Source organism: Oncorhynchus tshawytscha, linkage group LG33, assembly GCF_018296145.1.
Source record: "Oncorhynchus tshawytscha isolate Ot180627B linkage group LG33, Otsh_v2.0, whole genome shotgun sequence".
Classification (NCBI taxonomy): domain Eukaryota; kingdom Metazoa; phylum Chordata; class Actinopteri; order Salmoniformes; family Salmonidae; genus Oncorhynchus; species Oncorhynchus tshawytscha.
Window position 1 is genome coordinate 28,199,084 of NC_056461.1, and position 25,555 is coordinate 28,224,638.

At 43.2% G+C, this 25,555-nt stretch overlaps 1 protein-coding gene across 2 annotated transcripts in view; it reads left to right on the plus strand.

The window, feature by feature from the left end:
- LOC112231066 (protein unc-13 homolog B) overlaps positions 1–25,555 on the plus strand; it is a 122,520-nt gene that overhangs the window by 36,655 nt on the left and 60,310 nt on the right. For both annotated transcript variants that reach the window (XM_024397595.2, XM_024397596.2), the window contains exons 4-10: positions 745–862; positions 1,096–1,219; positions 2,903–2,976; positions 3,946–3,991; positions 7,252–7,465; positions 20,761–21,060; positions 21,214–21,262. In XM_024397595.2, the coding sequence (XP_024253363.2) occupies positions 745–862; positions 1,096–1,219; positions 2,903–2,976; positions 3,946–3,991; positions 7,252–7,465; positions 20,761–21,060; positions 21,214–21,262 (925 nt within the window). The remainder of the gene's footprint in view (positions 1–744; positions 863–1,095; positions 1,220–2,902; positions 2,977–3,945; positions 3,992–7,251; positions 7,466–20,760; positions 21,061–21,213; positions 21,263–25,555) is intronic.

Sequence of the window (25,555 nt, forward strand, 5' to 3'; positions counted from 1 at the left end):
TCAAAGTGAAGTCGGTGTGTGATTGATCAAAAAGAGTCTTGGTTTAATATTTTTTTATGAAATGTTAAAAATTGTCTACTCATTCTTTTTATATTTGTTTTATAAAAGTACTATATGACTGTAAGCAGTTTATACAAGTACATGTTTACATTCACTGTGGCCACGTAAGAGCCACAGAGATGTGAAGGTGATTGGTCTGCTCATTACAGTAATAGTGTTGTCTTCATTTGGTACATCGCCTTTAGTGTTAGTGGTTTAGAATATTTTTGCTTGCACCTGGGCTCGCTCTTACTGCCACCTTTACTGAGGGCAGTGCACTTTTGATAAGTATCTCTTCTCTCATCTTCCTTTTGAAGTGCCGCAAATGAGATGAAGAAATTATGAGCAGTGGTCGCTTTCAAGTGAGATGCTCTTTTATTGTCAGCAAGCTGTATTTGCATCCTTTTCAATGGCAAATTAAGGATGGAAGGCATCACGACATCTGACATGATGCATAGGCCTAATCAAAGACCAAGGGATCAGTGAACAGCCAGACGGCGCTTAGCCCTAGTTTCTGTAATAATTATTTCAATGTCATGGAGGTGACTCAACACATACTGAATGAAACCATTATACATTTGTTAGACGATCACTGTGTCGCTTTCTTTCTACTGATCTGTCGCTCTATTAAACTGTGTGTCTGTATTGAATGAGAGTTGATTATGACCCCCTCTCCTTTATTTCTTCTCTCTCCTGTTTCTCCAGTGAGATCAACTGTTTGGACCTGGGCCTCACTGTGGAGGTGTGGAACAAAGGCCTTATCTGGGACACCATGCTGGGGACTGCCTGGATCCCCCTCAAGAGCATCCGCCAGTCAGAGGAGGTGAGAGGGGCAGATGATGCACTCATACAACGTTACACACCACCAACACAACTGGCCAAAACATTTAGAGAACACACATTCAGCTCCGATGTTGAAAACCAACATTTACAACACACAGTTCAAATTTTATATAAAACACGTACAGAGTAGTTTGGGCACTGGTTCACCTCCCAGTTAGTTTCATCTGGTCTCTCTGTCTATGACCTCTGACCTAGCCCTTTCTCTTCCCTCAGGAGGGCTCAGGGGACTGGACCTTCCTGGATGCTGAGGTTTTGATGAAGGCTGATGAGATCTACGGCACCAAGAACCCAACACACCACCAGGTTCTTCTGGACTCCCACTTTGAGCTGCCCTTTGGTAAAATGTTATATTGATCACAATGTTTCTGTTGGGCACTTAGGTTCCCATAGGATATCTATTTTATATCATATGTTATCTCTTTAAATGTTTTTGTTGATTCTGTACTGTGTACCAGGGTCTATTGTCCATCAAACTGTGCCTACAGTTACAGTAGATACAGTTGGTATGATGTATGATGCTGAAATGTTATAGGTACATGTATAGGGCACAATACAGTAATGATTATACAGTAGTAGCCTTCTCCAGTGACCTGTGCTATCACAATTTTTTGTGTCACATGTGCTGAATACAGCAGGTGTAGACCTTACCGTGAAATGCTTACTTACATGCCCTTAACCAAAAATGCAGTTTAAGAAAATATTCACTAAATAAACTAAAGTAAAAAATAAAAGGCCTCCTGAGTGGTGCTGCGGTCTAAGGCACTGCATCGCAGTGCTAGCTGCGTTACTACAGATCCTGGTTCGATTCCAGCTGTGTGCCAGCCTTGTCCCATCATGCACTAGCAACTCCTGTGGTGGGCCGGGTGCATGCACGTTGACACGGTCGCCAGGTGTACTGTGTTTTCTCCGACACACTGGCTTCCAGGTTAAGCGTGCATTTTTTAAGATGCACTGCGGCTTGGCAGGGTTGTGTTTTGGAGGACGCACTGCTCTCGACCTTCGCTTCTCCCGAGTCAGTACGGGAGTTGTAGCAATGGAACAAGACTGTAACTACCAATTGGGGAGAAAGATTGTTACTTTTTATGTAAAATAAATTAATTAATCAAAAACTGTGCTTGGCCACACAGTCATGGGTGAACAGGGAGTACAGGAGGGGACTAAACACATGCCCCTAAGATCAATAAGTTAAAAGTGTTTGTCTGTGAGAGGGACTAGAGCAGCTTTCAGGTGTTTAAGGGCAGGCCTTTGAAGGTAGCGGTAGGGAAGGGAGGCTGTGTGTTTGTCTGGGTTCTGTGTACCACTAATCCCATTCATTCACCAGGACAGGGGTTTGGTTTCATCTGCCTTTGTACCTCTGGCGTTTTTGTGTTCAGCTCTCTTTAAAGTCCAGGATTTCCCCTAGAATTTTATTTTTTTATTTTATATTGCTGTAAATGAATATAGGGGAATGATAAATTAATATAGGGTAAATGTTCAATTAATATAGGGGAACTACTTTAATGTCCAGTGTCTCTCTGTAAAGGATCATGGGACATCAGGTCACAGGGAGGGAGAGGAGTCTGCTCTAACAGACCAGTGGTTTGGTAGGAGGCATCAATGTATAATTTACCTGTCTGCACATTTTTGTCAGTTGTTAGGCTGGTAATGTCATCAAGTTAAGGTTTGCACAGTTTTGCAGTCTCTAGAAAGTCTAGTGCTCTGCGCTTATGTCACTGTGAAGTTCTGTCCCTGTCAGTACTAACGTCATTGTCTTGTGCTCTTCTGGGCAATCATTTGCATCTGTCATGACAAACATTACTACAGTGGAGCCCTGTCATTCATGGTCCCTGTCCCCCAACAGTACAGTTTCAGGGCATAGCCAACTATTTTTAATGTCTCTTTCCTAAGTGGCTCATTATATAGGACCATGAATATATAATAGCAGCATGTTGGAGAGTGGATGGTTTAGGATGGTATGGGGTAGGGCAGGATGCAGCTCACCAGTCATCCCACTCTGTGTGTGTGCACCCCTCTCTATCAGACATCCCAGATGACGAGGCGCAGTACTGGACCGGCAAGCTGGATCGCATCAACACTATGAGGATCTATGATGAGGTAAGGCCTACCCTACATGCTAAGGCGCTATTTCACCAGGAACATGTAGGTCAAAAATGTAGTAACAAATTCTCCCCATTTATATTTCAAGCAGTTACAGAGGTGAAGTATTTTCGAAAATACCCTCTCTATGTTTACAAATTGTAAAGTTCCCAGTACAATTTTTTATTTTATTTTTTATTTCACCTTTATTTAACCAGGTAGGCAAGTTGAGAACAAGTTCTCATTTACAATTGCGACCTGGCCAAGATAAAGCAAAGCAGTTCGACACATACAACGACACAGAGTTACACATGGAGTAAAACAAACATACAGTCAATAATACAGTATAAACAAGGATACGATGTGAGCAAATGAGGTGAGATAAGGGAGGTAAAGGCAAAAAAAAAGGCCATGGTGGCAAAGTAAATACAATATAGCAAGTAAAACACTGGAATGGTAGATTTGCAATGGAAGAATGTGCAAAGTAGAAATACAAATAATGGGGTGCAAAGGAGCAAAATAAATAAATTAATTAAATACAGTAGGGAAAGAGGTAGTTGTTTGGGCTAAATTATAGGTGGGCTATGTAGAATGCGGTTGAATATTCTGTAACCTTATCTCCAGATTACACTTGGCTCTCTGCATTCACTAGCACACGGTAAAATACATGGAAATGGAAGATGGGACTAACCCTGTTGTCATTTGACATTTTCCTCACCTCGCTTTTGCATGTCACAGAAAACTCTGGTTAGGTACTGTATTGACTTGAGCGTGTGTTTATCACTGTGTGCTCTGAAGTGATCACGTAGATGGTAGGTCGAACTATTGCATGCAGTGGCATTGAAGTCATGGTGGTGATGACAATATTATGACAAATGCAGGAGTTTGAGATTGGTGACAATGATGATGATTTTGTTTTTGTGGATTATGATGGTCAGAGGTCACAATTCTTGTTGTCTCCTTTCCTCTCTCTGGTACCCTCTGCAGGATGAGGTCCAGAGACGCCTCATGCCTCCCGCTGCCTCCCAATGCTGTGAGTGGGACTGACTTCCACTCCATAATATCCCACTAGATGGAGCTCTCTCATCAGCCTTGGCTCCCTCTGTCTTCCATTAGTTTGGCCTTTTTATGTTATTTATTTCCTTGTCCTATTCCTGAGTTATGTGTAAATCTCCTAGCTCAGAGTTGACATCAAGTAAGCCTTTTATCCAATCTTAATTTTCCAAAACAGTCACTACTTATCCAAAGTTATGAAGAATGTCAACACAGGGATGCCACGTTCATGCATGTCTGCTAGTGTTGTCTCTGTTTGTCCACTGTGTATGTTATGGTCATACTTCCCCCTCCCAAGTCAGGCACTGTTTTTGCATACTCTCCACTACCTCTCACTTTACTTCTCCGCCAACACCCTCACCAGGCAACTATTTCGGATGGACTGACACACTGAGTATGTAATACACAGTCTTTTTCTGATGAATTCTAAACCTTCCCAAAGCTTCACCTTGGCCAATCCTCAATGCTTTGTGCATGTTTTCCAGCACCAACAATAGTCGCTACAGCCAGGGGAAATATCACCCAGCCCCACCTCATCGCACTACACCTCATGCCATCTGAGTTTCATCATCTATATCAATTTCCCCACAGGACATGGAAACACAAATATGGTTATTATTACTACCTCTATGGAAACATAACTGGACAATAGCAGTTAGGCGTAGATCTATGTTTTTGTAGTCAGCGGGTGACCTTGATAAAGCATAGTGGCAGTTGACTTCCTGAACAGATGTCTGTGAGATGCAACCGCATCATCACACAGACGGGGGGCACTGTTTGCCAGCCTGTGTTCAGGTGTCACCTTGACAACTTGTTTTCCCCTCTGATTTTTAGAGATATCAATACATCAGTTTGTCCTGAGCTATCTATCTGTCTCACATATCAGCCTGGAGCGATAAAGCCTATGTCCCCTTAAGCAGGCCACTCAGCTCAGGGTCAGCACTGCAATCCAAAGGACCTGTCTGATGCCAAAATTGAGTCTGGGTCACTAAGGAGAGAGAATTCCCTTATGTCAACATTGCAATTGAGTTACTTAACGCAGTCATTTTGGAATATCACTTTTTGACTGGAGTGTCCATTTTTGGCTGTATTTAAAGCAGGAATCCTTAATTGAAACAAAGCTGTCACCCGCCAGTGTTTTTGGTAAAAAGCTGAGGAATGGGGCTAGAGAAATGTAACCTCTCAAATTCATAGACAGAGTTATGTATTTCTAAAAAACGGTAACCTTTATTTAACTAGCCAAGTCAGGAACAAAATCTTATTTACAATGACATATGCAAGGACTGACCATCCATGATGTCAAAATGATAGTTTTAACCATGTTTTGAGGATATGCTTTGTTTGTTTACAAACATTTGAGTATAACAAGCTTATATTTTGGGTTCTGATGTGGTATGACAGTTAATCTAAGCTCAGGTGGCATTTATAAGTTACTGTGCCTTCAGAAAGTATTCAGACCTCTTGACTTTTTCCACATTTCGTTACAGCCTTGTTTTAAATTTGAAAAAATAGAAAATAATCCTCAGCAATCGACACACAATACCCCATAATGACAAAGCGAAAACAGGTTTTTGGAATTTTTGCAAATGTATCATTTTTGCAAATTTATGCAAATTTTTAGCAAATTTTTCTATGAGACTCAAAATTGAGCTCAAGTGTATTCTGTTTCCATTGATCATCCTTGATGTTTCTACATCTCGATTAGAGTCCACCTGTGGTGAATTCAATTGATTGGACATGATTTGGAAAGGCACACCTGACTATATAATGTCCCACAGTTGACAGTGCATGTCAGGGCAAAAACAAGCCATGAAGTCGAAGGAGTTATCTGTAGAGCGCCAAGACTGGATTGTGTTGAGGCACAGATCTGGGGAAGGGTACCAAAAAATGTCTGCAGCATTTCATGGCCCCCCGCCCGGTGGCCTCCATCATTCTTAAATGGAAGAAGTTTGGAACCATCAAGAGTCTTCCTAGATCTGGCCACCCAGCCAAACTGAGCAATCGGGGGAGAAGGGCCTTGGTCAGGGAGGTGACCAATATCCTGATGGTCACTCTGACAGAGCTCTGGAGTTCCTCTGTGGAGATTGGAGAACCTTCCAGAAGGAAAACCATCTCTGCAGCACTCCACCAATCATGAATTTATGGTAGAGCGGCCAGAAGGAAGCCACTCCTCAGTAAAAGGCACATGACAGCCTGCTTGGAGTTTGCCAAAAGGCACCTAAAGGACTCTCAGACCATGAGAAAAGAGATTCTCTGGTCTGATGAAACCAAGAATGAACTCTTTGGCCTGAATGCCAAGCGTCACATCCGGAGGAAACTTGGCACCATCCCTATGGTGAAGCATGGTGGCGGCAGCATCATGCTGTGGGGATGTTTTTCAGCGGCAGGGACTGGGAGTCTAGTCAGGATTAAGGGAAAGATGAACAGAGCAAAGTACAGAGAGATCCTTGATGAAAATGTGTTCTTAGGACCTCAGACTGGGGCGAAGGTTCACCTTCCAACAGGACAACGACCCTAAGCACACTGCCAAGACACTGCAGGAGTGGCTTCTGGACAAGTCTGAATGTCCTTGAGTGGCCCAGTCAGAGCCCGGAGTTGAACGTGATCGAACATCTCTGGGGAGATCTGAAAATAGCTGTGCAGCAACGCTCCCCATCCAACCTGACAGAGCTTGAGAGGATCTGCAGAAAAGAATGGGAGAAACTCCCCAAATACATGTGTGCCAAGCTTGTATCGTCATACCCAAGAAGATTCGAAGCTGTAATCGCTGCCAAAGGTGCTTCAACAAAGTAAAGGTCTAAATATTCATGTAAATGTAATATTGCAGTGTTTAGCAAAATAAATTTGCAAACTTTTTTTTTTTACTGTTTTTACTTAGTCCCCCCCCCCCTCATTAATGTAATACTTTTTAGAATAAGGCTGTGACGTAACAAAATGTGGAAAAAGTCAAGGGTTCAGAATACTTTCCTTAAAAATTAAAAATGGATGTAGCAACTAAGGGTTCTATCTTTAATGGCCTATATATTCACTTGCATCACTTTCCCCTTCTCACTGAAGTTTTTTTTCTGGTTGGCTTGCATTCAAAAGTGCATGACCCTTGCCCTCCTTACCTCCCTCTTACCTGATCATTCCTGACCTCAGTGTATAGAATGGAGATTCTGTAGTCATTTTAGCAGTTTGAGGATGTAGAGGTCTCTCGATGTTCTGTGTTGTGGAGCTTGTCCTGTTGTCCCTCTACAGCCCTGGATGACCATGACAGTGCAGTGGACGACCGGGACAGTGACTACCGCAGTGAGACCAGCAACAGCTTACCCCCGCGCTACCATACTACGGCCCAGCCCAACTCCTCCATGCACCAGTACCCCATGGGCCCCCAGCTCCAGAACCACCTGGACTCCTGCACAGACTCCATGCACAGCTTTGACATGGACTACAGAGACCACCGCGGGAGCAGGTAGAGGTTCTGAATAACACACACAAACATACAGGACATGCCCCTACACAGAATACAAAGACACATGCACAATACAAATTCAGCCATTAAAGATGGCACACCTTTAAAAAAAAGATGGCACACCTCACGTATACTACAGTCATACATATTGACACACAGTGAAGAAGAGTTAAGACATGAATAGAGTTTTTGAAGTGCAGTCATTTATTTTCTGTTGGTTTGTTCTGATGGCTTGATTTTCACGTAGAAAACTATTAAATGATTATATTGCAAATAGGCCCAGTTAACTGAGGGCCTGAGGCTTAGCTCTTTTGTTTTTTGGAGGGTGTCCCTCTTTCAGATGATTTGGGGACATCTACCCTCCTGGTACAGAATGACAGAATCAAGCATCAGAATACAAGCACATTTCTTAAGTAAGGTTGGCAGCTTTAAATCTAGTCAGGTTATGTTTATTTGTCACTGACACATCCTTTAACACAGCATAAGAAGGAGGTTAACAATGTCACCTGCTTGAATAATATAAATAGTTCCCCCGAAGGAGTGATTCTTCAATCTAATAATGTTGTGGGCAACAGTGCAAGTTAATCCAATAGATATTGAATCTTTGGTGTTTTGTATATAATTGGATCTAGTATAGAATTTGTATAGAATTTTTATTTAGTTAATAGAATATATATTTGTTAACATGCAGTGCCTTTAGAAAGTATACCCCTTGACTTATTCCACAATGTGTTGTTTCAGCCTAAATTCAAAATGGACTACATTGATTTTTTTTCTCATCCATCTACACCAATAATACATAATGACAAAGTGAAAAAGTTTTTTGAAATGTTTGCAAATGTATTGAAAATTAAGTATAGAGGTATATATCTCATTTACATAAGTATACACAACCCTGTGTTAATACATGTTAGAATCACCTATGGCAGCGATTATAGCTGTGAGGCTTTCTGGGTCTCTAAGTGCTTTGCACACCTGAATTGTACAATATTTGCACATTATTCTTTTCAAAAATCTTCAAGCTCTGTTGAATTGGTTGTTGATCATTGCTAGACAGCCATTTTCAAGTATTGCCATAGATTTTCAAGCAGATTTAAGTCCAAACTCTAACTTGGCCACTCAGGAACATTCACTGTCTTCTTGGTAAGCAACTCCAGTGTAGATTTGGCCTTGTGTTTTAGGTTGTCTTGCTGAAAGTTGAATTCATCTCCTAGTGTCTGTTAGACAGAAGACTGATTTTCCTCTAGGATTTTGACTGTGCTTTGCTCCATTCCACTTCTTTTTTGTCCTGAAAAACTCCCCAGTCCTTAACAATTACAACCATGCCCATAACATGATGCAGCCACGACTATGCTTGGAAATATGGAGAGTGATACTCAGTAATGTGTTTTATTGGATTTGCCCCAAACATACTGTGCATTCAGAAAGTATTCAGACCCCTTGACTTTTTCCCCATTTGTTACATTACAGCCTTATTCTAAAATGGATTAAATAGTTTTTTTCCCCTCATCAATCTACAAACAATACGACATAATGACAAGCAACCTGTTGAAGGTTGGGTGGGGAGCATCGCTGCACAGCTATTTTCACGTCTCTCCAGAAATGTTCGATTGGGTTCATGTCCGGGCTCTGGCTGGGCCACTCAAGGACATTGAGACTTGTCCCGAAGCCACTCCTGCGTTATCTTGGCTGTGTGCTTAAGGTTGTTGTGCTGTTGAAAGGTGAACCTTCGCCCCAGTTTGAGGTCCTGAGCACTCTTGAGCAGATTTGTTCAAGGATCTCTCTGTACTTTGCTCTGTTCATCTTTCCCTCGATCCTGACTAGTCTCTCAGTCCCTGCCGCTGAAAAACATCCCCACAGCATGATGTTGCCACCACCATGCTTCACCATAGGGATGGTGCCAGGTTCCTTCCAGACGTGACGCTTGGCATTCAGGCCAAAGAGTTCAATCTTGGTTTCGTCAGACTAGAGAATCTTGTTTCTCATGGTCTGAGAGTCCTTTAGGTGCCTTTTGGCTAACTCCAAGCAGGCTGTCATGTGCCTTTTACTGAGGAGTGTATTCTGTCTGGCCACTCTACCATAAAGGCCTGATTTTGGTAGAGTGCTGCGGAGATGGCTGTCCTTCTGGAAGGTTCTCCCATCTCTACAGAGGAACTCTGGAGCTCTGTCAGAGTGACCCTCGGGTTCTTGGTCACCTCCCTGACCAAGGCCCCCATCCCGATTGTTCAGTTTGGCTGGGCGGCCAGCTATAGGAAGAGTCTTGGTAGTTCCAAACTTCTTTCATTTAAGAGTGATGGCAGCCCCTGTGTTCTTTTGGACCTTCAATGCTGCAGAACGTTTTTGGTACCCTTCCCCAGATCTGTGCCTCAACACAATCCTATCTTGGCGCTCTACGGACAATTCCTTCAACCTCATAGCTTGGTTTTTGCCAAAGTTGGATTACCTTTCTAACCAAAGGTGATGGAAACAGGATGCACCTGAGCTCAATTTCGAGTCCCAAAGCAAAAAGTCTGAATACTTACGTAAATACGATATTAGTTTTTTTTATAAAAATTTGCAAAATGTATTATAATTGTTTTAATACATTTTAGGAAAATGCTGTAACGTAACAAAATGTGGACAAAGAGAAGGGGTCTGAGTACTTTATGAATGCACTGTAACACTTTGTATTAAGGAAAAAGGTACAAAATCTGTCGTTCTGCCTCTGAGCAAGGTAGTTAACCCCCTGTTCCCCGGGCGCCGAAGAGGTGTTGATAGGTGTTGATTAAGGCAGCCCCCCACACCTCTCTGATTCAGTTGGGTTAAATGTGGAAGAAAAATTTCAGTTGAATACATTGTTGGTTAACTGACTAGGTATCCCTCTTTCCCTATGTTATGTGTAGGCCAGTGACAAGAAATCTCAATTTCATCTATTATAAATTCAGGCTGTAAAATAACAAAATGTGGATAAAGTTGTGGGGTGTGAATACTTTCTGAAGGCACTGTAGTTAATTAAGAAGGAACACATTTGGTCTTAAACCAAAATGGTCAAATTGTCAAAATTGTCCAACTGCTTGGAAGTTTTCCAGGATGAAACACAAATACTTTGCTAACTCCAGTCATGTATCCAGTGTAGAATGGTTATTTGCACTCTTACATGTGTGACTTGCTTTGTAAAACATGTGGCTCAATGAGATTGTGGTAAATGTCAGTCTGTGTGGACAGATAGAAAGCTGATCCGGATAATTCCATAACATCTGAAAAGAAAAGTGGGATTACAGCCAGGAATTTTTTTTCCTTCAGGCGTATTCTTTTACAAAACTTATTTTGGTAGTTTTAATGAAACTGAGCTTAGTTTAGCCTGCTGTGGTCACATATGGGTCTTGGGACCCTGGTGTTGGTTTAGTAATAGAGATTGCCCTCCTCGAACATGTCTCTATGTGGTCTGTAATACTACTTTGGACAGAGATGATTCAGCTTGGATTTTATGTTGTTGATAATCCCCCAGAATGAGGAGGTGAATTTCGGTCCTCACACACAACGCACTTATATCAAACAATCTTAATAACACTGTTACCAATATACTCACATACACATAAACACAAATTCACCACATTTTTATCATATGTATGTATTTAATGCTTGTCTCTGTCACATTGTCTTTATCTTACTTTTTTTGTCCTGTTATAATATGCAATCTTTGTATTGTTTTCTTTTCTGCTATTGTTTCCTCTCACATCCCATTGTACCTCTACCTTAATTTATTAACCTAAACTAGAGCCATAAACCATAAAGGGAGGGTCAGGATCATCCCTGTAGATTATGGTATGGGTGCGGAGGATTAGGAGAGCAAGTACAAAGAGCAAGGGAGAAATCAGCTGAGCGAGTTACTGGACAAGGAAGAGAATCGTTGGCCTGAGGACGATGTTATCCTCCGCATGGGGAGAGCTCTCACTGAGCCCTCAGGCAGCTCACTCTCCCAAAGCACACAACGCAGTGGCATCCTACCTACCATCTACCCAGCGGGCTATGACACTATCGATTGGCAGTGGACGAAAAAGATTTGGAATCCAGGAGGACTGGCCGACTTGGAGTCAGAGAAACTCACAGATGAGCCTTTCCCCCCTAATCTTGCACTCCTCCGCCAGAAGAGAGGGGAGCTGGTGCTGCACCAGGTGTTAAAGATTGAGGTGGAGCAGATGACACCGTGTCTCAAGCCATACAAGAATAGACTTCTTTACAAGACTAGGATGTGCGCCAAAAACATGCTGAGGGACACCTTGGAGAACTACATAGTGTATCAGGAGGACGAAGCTGCCAGAATGAGGACAGGTTTAGGGTACGATTCAGAGGAGGAGCTGCACTGCTCCAAGCGATCGGAGGAGGAGCTAGAGGAAATTGCCTCCTTAGCAGAGACCATTCATTCTGAGAATGGGAGGGTCCATGGCCAAGGCAGACATGCTTCATCCCATGGAAGTTACATAGACAAGCATCAGAGTTATCTGGTTAAGAAGAGGGGAAAGGTGGAAATGGGAGGATGGGCTCCTGAAGCAATGCTGTCTCCAGTAGAGGAACCACGTGACAAGTATATGGAACCCATGGATGAGCTCAAGTGCCTAGTTGAAACAGTATCAGATTACCTGGCTGAAAAAGATTAGGAAATAAGCAGGTATGGGTCCCTTCCCAAGTCATCCATATCAAGGTTATTTTCCCAGGGCAGTGTAAGTATAGAATCTACTGGAGAGGACCCAAGGACCCCTAGAGATGTCAAGGTGGAGACCCAGACAGAGGCATCTCCTAAACCAGGAATATCTGGAGTGAAAAATGCTATGAGTTCATTACTCAGTTCCTTCACTGACAAGGTTAGCTCAGCCCCAAGCAGCCCAGCTCAGGTTCTGCAGAAACTAAAGAAGTATCACCTGCACCATCTTCTCAATCTGGTATATCCACACTGTTTTCTTTAATTCCAAAATCCACCAGCCCTGCTCCTGTATCTGTTGTATCTCCTACAGTTCACCCCAGCAGAACATTTCCTTCAATTTACCTTCCCAGTCTGATGCCAAGATACAAGTCCACAATCAAGATACACCAGTCATTAGAACAGAGATTCTAAATAGTACAAGTGACAAAGTTCAGGACTCTGCAACGATGCCACAAACACCAGCAGTCACTTTCGCTTTTGAGAAAATTCGTTTTGGTAAACTTTTTTCAGGTGAAGAGGTAGTGAACTCCACAGAGGGAAAATTACCTCCAGGGAGAAGTGGGAAGCCCATTAGCCAACTAGAACCAGTGAGTTCAGCGTTCTATATCCCTTTCAATAAATATTTCAGCTCATTAATTGCACCAGTTAACCCTGTTCTCTCGCAGGGCCCTCCCTGTTGCAGTGTATCCTGTATTTGAGTCAGAACCAGATATTAGCTTAGATAACCCTATGGAGGAGCCATCTTTAGGCAGTAAGCTAAAATGTCTGTTTCTTTCCTCTGATGATGTCTCTTCCCAACAGCCTTCAAACCCAGAAAGAGGAATGTTCTTTGGAATCATGACATTTGGTTCTGGTGAGGATGTCCATGCCTCCAAACCCCCAGAAAATCCTAGTCAACAACAGGCCCAGCATTACCAATTCACCCCAGCTCCACATTAGTAGCATATGCAGCAACATCAGAGACCTCCAATGCCTCTTGGGCATGCTCCTCCTAAACCTGAACCTCAAGGTTTTTTAACAGGACTTCTTAGATTTGGCTCTGTGGGTGACTTATCTGGGAACCCACCACCATAGCAAGTTCCCCCAAACAGTCAACCCCCTGATCAAGTAATCCTCAACAGTTCCCTTGCAACCTCCCACACAAGTGCAAGTCCACATTCTCAGCCGGGGGGTATTCTCTCAGGGTTTCTAAGGTTTTCATCTGCAGAAAGCCTATCACTTAGGTGTACAACCTCCCCAGGCCCAACAGCAAGGTGCTTTCCCAAGCAATCATCCAAGTCAGCAACGAGCACCAAACCCATCTCAACAAGCACCCCCCCAACAAGGAGGCATTTTCTCTGGGTTGTTTAAATTGTGTTCCGCTAATGTTTTGAGCAACCAAACAACTCGTAATCAGCAGAACTTCAACCAACAGAATATGCCAGGAACAAACCGTGGTCCACTGAGAAACCAGCCTTTTCTAGACAACATCCAGGCTTTTCTAGACAACATACAGTTCCAGAACCTGCTCAACAAGGTGGTCTCCTTTCTGGAATTTTTCAATCTGCTTCTGCAAGCAAAGTATCTACAGTCGTGGCCAAAAGTTTTAAGAAAGACACAAATATTAATTTTCACAAAGTCTGCTGCCTCAGTTTGTATGATGGTAATTTGCATAAACTCCAGAATATTATGAAGAGTGATCAGATGAATTGCAATTAATTGCAAAGTCCCTCTTTGCCATGCAAATGAACTGAATCCACCCCAAAACATTCCACTGCATTTCAGCCCTGCCACAAAAGGACCAGTGGACATGTCAGTGATTCTCTCGTTAACACAGGTGTGAGTGTTGACAAGGACAAGGCTGGAGATCACTCTGTCATGCTGATTGAGTTTGAATAACAGACTGGAAGCTTCAAAAGGAGGGTGGTGCTTGGAATCATTGTTCTTCCTCTGTCAGCCATGGTTACCTGCAAGAAACACGTGCCATCATCATTGCTTTGCACAAAAAGGGCTTCACAGGCAAGGATATTGCTGCCAGTAAGATTACGCCTAAATCAACCATTTATCGGAATATCAAGAACTTCAAGGAGAGCGGTTCAATTGTTGTGAAGAAGTCTTCAGGGCATCCAAGAAAGTCCAGCAAGTGCCAGGACCGTCTCCTAAAGTTGATTCAGCTGCAGGATCGGGGCACCACCAGTACAGAGCTTGCTCAGGAATGGCAGCAGGCAGGTGTGAGTGCATCTGCATTCACAGTGAGGCAAAGACTTTTGGAGGATGGTCTGGTGTCAAGAAGAGCAGCAAAGAAGCCACTTCTCTCCAGGAAAAACACCAGGGACCGACTGATATTCTGCAAAAGGTACAGGGATTGGACTGCTGAGGACTGGGGTCAAGTAATTTTCTCTGAATTAATCCCCTTTCCGATTGTTTGGGGCATCCGGAAAAAAGCTTGTCCGGAGAAGACAAAGTGAGCGCAACCATCAGTCCTGTTTCATGCCAACAGTGAAGCATCCTGAGACCATTCATGTGTGGGGTTGCTTCTCAGCCAAGGGAGTGGGCTCACTCACAATTTTGCCTAAGAACACAGACATGAAATAAAGAATGGTACCAACACATCCTCTGAGAGCAACTACTCTCAACCATCCAGGAACAGTTTGGTGACGAATAATGCCTTTTCCAGCAAATCAAATCAAATCAAATCAAATTTTATTTGTCACATACACATGGTTAGCAGATGTTAATGCGAGTGTAGCGAAATGCTTGTGCTTCTAGTTCCGACAATGCAGTAATAACGAGCAAGTAATCTAACTAACAATTCCAAAAAAAAACTACTGTCTTATACACAGTGTAAGGGGATAAAGAATATGTACATAAGGATATATGAATGAGTGATGGTACAGAGCAGCATAGGCAAGATACAGTAGATGATATCGAGTACAGTATATACATATGAGATAAGTATGTAAACCAAGTGGCATAGTTAAAGTGGCTAGTGATACATGTATTACATAAGGATGCAGTCGATGATATAGAGTACAGTATCAACGTATGCATATGAGATGAACAATGTAGGGTAAGTAACATTATATAAGGTAGCATTGTTTAAAGTGGCTAGTGATATATTTACATAATTTCCCATCAATTCCCATGATTAAAGTGGCTGGAGTAGAGTCAGTGTCATTGACAGTGTGTTGGCAGTAGCCACTCAATGTTAGTGGTGGCTGTTTAACAGTCTGATGGCCTTGAGATAGAAGCTGTTTTTCAGTCTCTCGGTCCCAGCTTTGATGCACCTGTACTGACCTCGCCTTCTGGATGACAGCGGGGTGAACAGGCAGTGGCTCGGGTGGTTGATGTCCTTGATGATCTTTATGGCCTTCCTGTAGCATCGGGTGGTGTAGGTGTCCTGGAGGGCAGGTAGTTTGCCCCCGGTGATGCGTTGTGCAGACCTCACTACCCTCTGGAGAGCCTTACGGTTGAGGGCGGTGCAGTTGCCATACCAGGCGGTGATACAGCCCGCCAGGATGCTCTCGATTGTGCATCTGTAGAAGTTTGTGAGTGCTTTTGGTGACAAGCCGAATTTCTTCAGCCTCCTGAGGTTGAAGAGGCGCTGCTGCGCCTTCCTCACGATGCTGTCTGTGTGAGTGGACCAGCATGATGGAGCACCTTGCCATAAGGCAAAAGTGATAACTAAGTGGCTCGGGGAACAAAACATTGATATTTTGGGTCCATGGCCAGGAAACTCCCCAGACCTTAATCCCATTGAGAACTTGTGGTCAATCCTCAAGAGGCGGGTGGACAAACAAAAATCCACAAATTCTGACAAACTCCAAGTATTGATTATGCAAGAATGGGCTGTCATCAGTCAGCATGTGGCCCAGAAATTAATTGACAGCATGCCAGGGCAGATTGCAGAGGTCTTGAAAAAGAAGGGTCAACACTGCAAATATTGACACTCTGCATCAACTTCATGTAATTGTCAATAAAAGCCTTTGACACTTGAGAAATGCTTGTAATTATACTTCAGTATTCCATAGTAACATCTGACAAAAAATATCTAAAGGCACTGAGGCAGCAGACTTTGTGAAAATTATTATTTGTGTCATTCTCAAAACATTTTGCCACGACTGTACCGTACCAATCAGTCCCCAATCCCTCAGACACTTTCTGCAGCTCCTCTCATTCCCCCTAGCCTGCAGTACCCAAACATGCAGGATGTGCAGTTGCAAAGACAAAATCAACCAACTCAACAGCCTAGTCAACAGGTGCAAAGTCAAAATCAACTAACTAGCAGCCTTGTCAATCCAGAGTTCTGCTCTCTGGGCTATTTAAAAAAAATATTTCACAGACAATCTGCCTCAGCCAAGAAAGGCAACAACATGTAACCTCATCACCACGTGTAACCTCACCACCACGTGTAACCTCACCACCACGTGTAACCTCACCACCACGTGTAACCTCACCACCACGTGTAACCTCACCACCACGTGTAACCTCACCACCACGTGTAACCTCACCACCACGTGTAACCTCACCACCACGTGTAACCTCACCACCACGTGTAACCTCACCACCACGTGTAACCTCACCACCACGTGTAACCACGTGTAACCTCACCACCACGTGTAACCTCACCACCACGTGTAACCTCACCACCACGTGTAACCTCACCACCACGTGTAACCTCACCACCACGTGTAACCTCACCACCACGTGTAACCTCACCACCACGTGTAACCTAACCTCACCACCACGTGTAACCTCACCACCACGTGTAACCTCACCACCACGTGTAACCTCACCACCACGTGTAACCTCACCACCACGTGTAACCTCACCACCACGTGTAACCTCACCACCACGTGTAACCTCACCACCACGTGTAACCTCACCACCACGTGTAACCTCACCACCACGTGTAACCTCACCACCACGTGTAACCTCACCACCACGTGTAACCTCACCACCACGTGTAACCTCACCACCACGTGTAACCTCACCACCACGTGTAACCTCACCACCACGTGTAACCTCACCACCACGTGTAACCGTCACCACCACGTGTAACCTCACCACCACGTGTAACCTCACCACCACGTGTAACCTCACCACCACGTGTAACCTCACCACCACGTGTAACCTCACCACCACGTGTAACCTCACCACCACGTGTAACCTCACCACCACGTGTAACCTCACCACCACGTGTAACCTCACCACCACGTGTAACCTCACCACCACGTGTAACCTCACCACCACGTGTAACCTTACCACCACGTGTAACCTCACCTCACGCATTCTAATCGAATGATTGAACAGAAACAGTACTGGACTGAAGAAGAGGGTGCATTGAACTTGACCACCAAAAGGAATAAAGCTAAGTTTGGCAAATGGAACTCCTTTGATAATAGTAGCTGTTAAAGTCTTAATAGCATTTCATATCATGGGGGATACTATGAGGAGAATCTATCATATTCAGCTAATTGGCAATATAGTGATCAGACTGTTACTCAGATAGCTAGACTTTTACGACAAGCCATCATGTCTCAGCAAGCTGCTCCACCAACACAGCCCACAGTCCTAACCATTTCCATGAGCTCACTCAATAAACCTGCCTCTCCCCTACAGCCACAAGCACAGCACAGCACACCACAGATAGACCAGCTGGAAAAAAACTGCTGAAAAACAAGCTGAACCACCACAGGGGGGATTTATGAGCATTTTCAAGTCTGCCTTACTGATTGAGGAGCTGATGCCAGAGCCCAGTAAACCCTCAGAGGCTTTGTCATAACAAGATGGGACTGGTTGCACTGCTAGCTTACCTGGGATCACAGACCCACATAAACAGGAAGACTAGAATATTCTGTGTCCATTTGGGTCAATAGGCAGTTTCTTTAGTGCAGAGCCTCCTCCATCACAGCAACTGCAACTAAAAACCTGTAGTTAGAAATTAGCCAAACAGACTCACAACACAAGGTTCTTAGTTGACACCATGCATACCTTCACTTCAGAAACAATAAACAATGGATGGTTCTGGGCAAAGTGGGGTTCCTCCTAATACAATCACTGGCCCCACCCCGGGCCGATCACAGACTTCCACCAACCGGACAAACCAAATAGGAACCACCCCCAAAACCATCAGGCAGACTGTTTGGCTTTATGGGAGAAATTGGAGACATGGTCTCTGGAACACCACAACCACCAACAACTGTCACCACTATTAAAGAGGAAACTCCTGGTATTGGATTATTGTCCATGTTTGGTGGGTCTAGTCCACAGCAGGCTTCAATCCAAACTGGGTCCTCATCACAAGCACCTCCCCCAAAACCACCTGGTAAAAGTTTATTCTCAATGTTCAGTGGACCAAGTCCACTACAGGCACCATCTCAATCTGGGTCCACCTCTCAGGTGCCTCAACCAGAGGCTAACTCGATTCTTGGAAGACTCCTTTCTGGTTCAACTGCCAATGAAAGCCCAGCAAAATTATTCCATGTTTGGTGGCCCCAGTGCCCCACATCCTTCAGCAGCAGCTCTGTCGGTTACAGGGTCCTCCGTTCCAGGATCTACAGTGCCTAAAGAACCACACACGGAAGTGTATTTTCCATGTTCAGAGGCCCTTTGTCACCCCCACAAGCTAGCTTTGATGAATCGGCAACCACAGTACCTACTCCTGAGTGTGCCACTACCCAAAAGGAATCCATCCCAGAGTGTGCACCTCAGGAACCTGCCACAACTAAAGAACCAGAAGCCCTTAAAGAGCCACCACCTACAGACTCTCCTCAAACTGCAGGTTCTATGTTGGGAGGGTTGTTTGTAGGATCTAGTCCCCAGCCCACTGCAACTACTCCTCAAACAGACCCAAGCTACTGGATTTCTTTCCATGTTTGGAGGGTCTACTCCCCAGCCTGGCACAGCTGCCCCTCAAACTGCAGGTTCTAGGTTTGGGGGTTCGTTGGGAGGGTCTAGTCCCCTACCAGCTACAACTACTCCTCAAACGGCACCAACAATGCCTGCAGAGAAGAAAATAGCAACAGTTATACCTGACACCACCCCAGCTGATAGCAGTGTCAAAATAAAAGACCCGGGAGGCAGACTGTTACGTTGCACAAAGATTCACAATTGAGTCACCTCGACAACCTGACGCCAAAACTCAACCTCGAGTCAATTTCCCTCAAACCTGATCCTAAGGCTGTTAAAGTAGTCCAAGGCCAAGGCATTGAGAAACCTCCTGCTTCAGTTGTCAACTGTCAGTCAAAAGAAGCTGATATCCATACAGCATCAGGGCAACCTACTAAAACAGAACAGCCCTCAAAAGCAGAACTACCTCCAACGAAGGATCAGTCCAGTTCGTCTGGAAAACAAAAGGCTGTGAAAGGAGCAGTAATACATGAGAAGCACATGGTAATTTTGTGGGAGAGCCTGAAAGTAAGGAAATGGACAAAATCAGGCCCACCAGTGGTAAGTGCCCAGAAGATTACCCCAGCCGACCAGTTGCCTAAGACTAAAGAGCCAGCCCACATGTCCCTGTTTGGTGGTTTTATTTCAGGAACTGATGACGCTGGAAAGTCTTTTGGATCCATGTTTTGATCTACACCAACAATTCCCCAAGCCCTTCCCATAATTCCTCATGCAGAAGCAGGTGGTGCTGTGTTCTCAGGATTCAAAACAATATATGCAGGCCTGTTTCAGGAGGACAAGATAAGTGTAGCAAAGCAAGAACCATCCACTGCCTCTGAGGTTTCTGGGGGGCTGCCAAACCTCCCAAACTACAAGCTCCCCCAGTTGTTACCACTCAGCCTAAAACTAATGATAAGCCAATCAAGGAGACAAGAGATCAATGTTCAGTAGGTCCCCCTGGTGACTTAGCCAAACCCCAGATTTTCATCTCCACACCTGAGGTAGATCCTCCAGCATCCCTTTCCCAAAAGGAGAAGGAAAGCCTTGTAGAACCACCCCTCTCTGCAGATCCCACCTCTGGAATGCATCTGGACGACCAGTTCAAGAAGGACATATTGAGTGCTAAAAGGCCAGTTGAGGCATACACCCTTTATGATGCATTGATATGTTGGGGAGCGTAACCAGGGTCCAGCTCTGCAATCCACCCCACTGAGTACTATGTTCTGTCTCTTTCCTTTTAACCGTGTTTGTTTTAAGCAGTTGTGCTACTGTGTTGGTGGTTGATTGGGAAGTGTATTATACCTGTTGTGATATTGATAATAAGCTAAATATTTCTTACTCTTAAACTCCTAGCGTAAGATTAATTCAAGTTGTACATACATTGCAATTATAATTCTAAGAATATATATATCACCTTACAAAAATCCCTGTTGCCATTCAGTTTGATCAAGTTAGAGATTTCAATCACTCATGGTCTCCCAGAAATAGTAATACAAGAAAACCAGTACAGACAAACATTTATTGGGATAATCTGGTACATTAAAATTCATTTCAGGCAATTGGTGTATTCATTCTAATTTGCCAACAGGTAGTTATTTTCTCTGTAAGGTTGGATGTCTTTTTAAAATGTTGTACAATTCAGTAGAAACTATAGAATAATGTCTATATCCAATTAATGAACCTAGTTTTTCTTCATCACAACAATGATTATTCTAATATTAAGTCTCTTCCCTCACCACTCCAGTCCGGTAGAAAGTAGTCGCTTTGGGTCCTCTGGGAACCTGAGCCAGACCAGCTCCCAGATTAGTGAGACAGGCCAGGAGAGTGCTCCAGGCTCAGGGCTGGAAGAGTCCTTACACTCCTATCACAGTACCGGCTTCCACCCCTCCATCAATGTCCAGCAACCTACCAATGGACACATCCCCAGCAATGTTTTGGGGAAGAAGTTGGGGAGACCCTGCCTGGATGTGGGGAAAAGCTTAAATGGCTCGTTGAAGAAATTAGACCACTCAGTAGAGAAAAGATCCAACAAACATTTGCAAAGGTGAGTCATTTATAAGAGAAAGAAAGAGTTGTGAATTTTGAACCTCCACTGAATATTACAAGTACATTCTTGGTGATTCTCTCACTTTATCTCTCAATCCACACATCTCATTTTACACGACAATAAGTCTCCCTTTCCCTTCTCTCCATCCAGAATACACTGGTTGAAGGCCATCAACAAAGTCAGGGATCAGCTTCAGGAGGTAGGTTTTTTTTCCCCATGTTAATCTTATGTGCCCCTTCCTCTCATATATTACCTTCTAATCATCTTGCCCACTCTACACATTCACAACCACACGTTTATTATCCTGCTCCCCATTTGTATTTTTTCCCCTTCTGATTGGTTGAGTTTCACCTCTGGTCGTTCGAAATCGGCAAACTAAATAGCTTATTCCAAGTATTCATCAAGATGCGTTTACTTACGTGTATGTTTGCTGGTTGAGTTAGAATATCAAACAGCGGTTCACTGTTCTTGTTCTTTGAGTTAGATGTGACCCTAGTGGCTCTGCGCTTCAGAGGTGGAAAATTATCATTGATGGATTGTTAACTCAGAAATGAATCACTCTCACATACACCACAAAGGACCTCTCAATTGCAGCCTCTCCTCTTCTCGTGCTACCTCAGATTTGAGTGTTGAGGATCAGCGTGGCAGATGTGTTGTTGCTTACCCTTACCACCTGGGGGTGGCCCGTCAGAATGTCCAGGATCCAGTTGCAGAGGGAGGTGTTTAGTCCCAGGGTCCTTAGCTTAGTGATGAGCTTTGTGGGCATTATGGTTTTGAATGCTGAGCTCTAGTCAATGAACAGCATTCTCACATAGGTGTTCCTTTTGTCCAGGTGGGAAAGGGCAGTGTGTAGCGTGATTGATATTACGTCATCTGTTGGGGCGGTATGCGAATTGGAGTGGGTCTAGGGTTTCAGCATGTTGGTCTTGATGTGAGCCATGACCAGCCTTTCAAAGCGCTTCATGGCTACCGACGTGAGTGCTATGCGGCGGTACTCATTTAGGCAGGTTACCTTAGTTTTCTTTGTCACAGGGACTATGGTGGTATGTTTGAAACATATATAGGTATTACAGACTCGGTCAGGGAGAGATGGAAAATGTCAGTGAAGACGCTTGCCAGTTTGTCTGTGCATGCTTTGAGTACACGTCCTGTTAATCCGTCTGGCCGCGGCTTTGTGAATGTTCACCTGTTTAATGGTCTTGCTTACATCGGCTACGGAGAGCGTGATCATACAGTTGTCCGGAACAGCTGGTGCTCTCATGCCTGCTTCAGTGTTGCTTGCCTCAAAACGAGCATAACGGGCATTTAGCTCGTCTTTTAGGCTCACGTCACTGGGCAGATTGCGGCTGGGTTTCCCTTTGTAGTCTAATATTGTTCAAGCCTTCCCTGCCACATCAGACGAGCGTCAGAGCCGGTGTAGTATGATTCAATCTTAGTCCCATATCTACGCTTTGTCTGTTTTGATTGTTTGTCTGAGGGCATAGCGGGATTTCTTATAAGCATCCAGCTTGGTGTCTAGCTCCTTTAGTTCGGTGTGGATGTTGGCTGTAATCCATGGTTTCCGGTTGGGACCTGTACGTATGGTCACTGTTGGGACGACGTCGTCGATGCACTTATTGATGAAGCCAGTGACTGAGGTGCAGTACTAGTTGTTTATCTACCTTGTCTGCTAAATTACCTAAATGTAAAAATAAACAATTGCAAAGCATACAGGGTATTTTTATTGGCCATGTTTCGGGGGCAGAGCTCATTAGAATAATACCCATCATGCATTAAGTTTTCATTTTACATTTGACATTTTGGTCATTTAGCTGACACTCTTATCTCATCATAGTGCCATCAGACTTCTGATACCAATGCAGGGTGAAAGTTGGTCACAATTGTGAACTGCTATAAAAAAAATAGTGTTTACAATGATTTTGTATTTTGATAATACAAATTTCAGGTTTTGAAAGTATCTTCTTACAAAATACATTGGATTGTAGAGCAGACCAGTGAAATACAAAATACTAAAAGGTTATTGAAATGCGTATTGTAAATTCAGAAATACTTCCCATCTCTGACTCATTCTCCCTCTGTAGCCACTGCACTAATAGAGTGGTGAATTGCGCCTAGGAGAGAGACTGAACAACTAAATGGGAGAGTGAGGGAAAGGTGCAGGAATATAGGGAACAAGTGTGCAGAAATATAGGGAACAAGTGTGATGGGAATAAAGAAGTACAGCTTCAATGTTTATCACATTGTTATTTTAGGCCTTGCTTTATCCTGTGATGCTCACTTTGGGGAGTATAAGGATAGTGAAAATGTTTTGCACATACAGATTTTTTTTTTAAATTGTACAAAATACTTGGATGGGCTGGGATATTTGCAGAAAAGTACTGTGAGAAACCATGCTGATTTTACATTGTAGACTCGGCGCTTACTACACAAGTGCATTTGATTGAGTTAAGAGGGCAGAAAAACCTGAATCTCCAAACTGAATACATCAAAAAAGGAATGACATCTCTGTCAACCTCAATGTATCCTGATTCTCTGTGATGTAGATGGCTAGGTGGAGCTGCCTTAAAGCTGCAATATGTAACTTTTTGGGTGACTTGACCAAATTCACATAGAAATGTGAGTTATAGTTCTGCCTTTCTTATTGAAAGCAAGTCTTAAGAAGTGGAAGATCTGTTCTATGTGCACTATTTCTATGCTCCCCAGTCTTATGTTGTGTTGTTGCGCCTTACTTTTGGTGTTGTATACCAGCTTCAAATAGTTGAAAAATACTATATTTTTGGTTATGGAAATATATTTCACAGCAGTGTAGGTTGTTCAATGATTCTCAACACTACTTGCTTATTTTGTCACATGAACTGAAATTAGGCAAACTATTTTAATTTTAGCCACCAGGAAATGGCAGAGCGATTTCTTGCATAGTGGACCTTTTTTAAGTAGTGATACCGGAGCTCCAAGGCATGCGTCGAAATCGCTAAGCAGTTTACTTCGAAACAGTGTGCCGATGCCTGTATCAGAAGCACGTGATCAATGACGTCCGAAGTTTAATTTCGTCAAACAATCACCTGATTGGTTTGTTATTGGTTTTGGTATAAGAAAAAAAGGCTACCCGGCGCATGCGCTACACCGTGTGGGACGTCATCTATAATAATTTAGCTGCTTTAAATTATTTTGACCAGCATGTGCCACTAGTGTACACTGTGTTGATCAAAGGTGTGAGTAATGAACCTATTTTTGACACAATTGACTGGAAAGCATCAATGCTTCTGGAAGCTTTGTTTCTCCATCACTACCTTTTTTAAGGTTTATATTGCAAAAGAATGGTCAGATATCGTTAGTCTATCTGTTGTTCAGAGACTGTTCATATCAGACCTGGGTTCAAATACTATTGCAGGTATTTCAATTACTTTTCAATACATTTCAAAACAAGTATTCAGAACCTTTATATGAAATTAAAACAAGTAGTTGAATATGGGAATGTATTTGGAAATGCATGCATTTAACCCAGGAATTTGAAATAAGTACTTTCAAATGCAATTTGCTTGATTTAATAACAATTCAAATACTTAGATTCTCCTGTACTTCTATATATCTTTTAGGCAGTAGTTCTGAAAGTAGTGCTCACAACCCCCAGAAAATAGCATACTATGTCAAATATGTGCACCACGTCATTGCAATCTCGTTCTGAAGTGTGTGCATCTTGCTAATTGTCACTCAAATGGCAAGGGGCTGAAGATCGTTGGCTAGAACTCTAATTGCTAGGGGGCTGGCCCACATGGAGGGAAATGTAGGGAACATGGCGCAGCACAGCTTCCAGAAAAACGGTTGTTTTCAAACTAGGGATTTTGTAGCTAACTGAGCTAACACAGTAATTCTGTTCATAGATTATGCATGTATGAACTACACATTGACACATTCAGCCCACAGCAGGTTTAAGAAAGATTTTGTAGTCGCCAAAGTTCTGGAGCATGTCTTGAAATAAAAGTACTTGTTTTGGGCTGTGTATTTGGAAATACTAAAATACACATTATTATAATTTAAAAAAATACTAAAATACACATGTATTTGAACCCAGGTCTGGTTCATATACAGCAGGGGTGTCAAACTCAAATACCCAGTGGGCCAAAATGTAAAACCTGAACAAAGTCACGGGCCAACATTGAACAAATTAACCTTTTAATATGGACCCAAACAAGTTTTGCTTTAACATTGAATATGGAACAAGCATCGCTTATTACCATACAATATATAATTTAATAGTGGAGACATGCAAAATCGAATTTCAAATGAAAAAACACATCAATGGCATTCATTTATTAAATAAATAAAATTTAAATAAAAATTGTATGCCTCTTTTCTATTTGCAGCCTTCTGATTTAAATACCAAAATAAACTTTTTCCACTGGCTAATAATTTTACAAATAAAATGATAATAAATCAATCAACCATTCAAGCCCATGCCTTGTAGCAAGAAAAAGTGCATAAAGAAAACGTT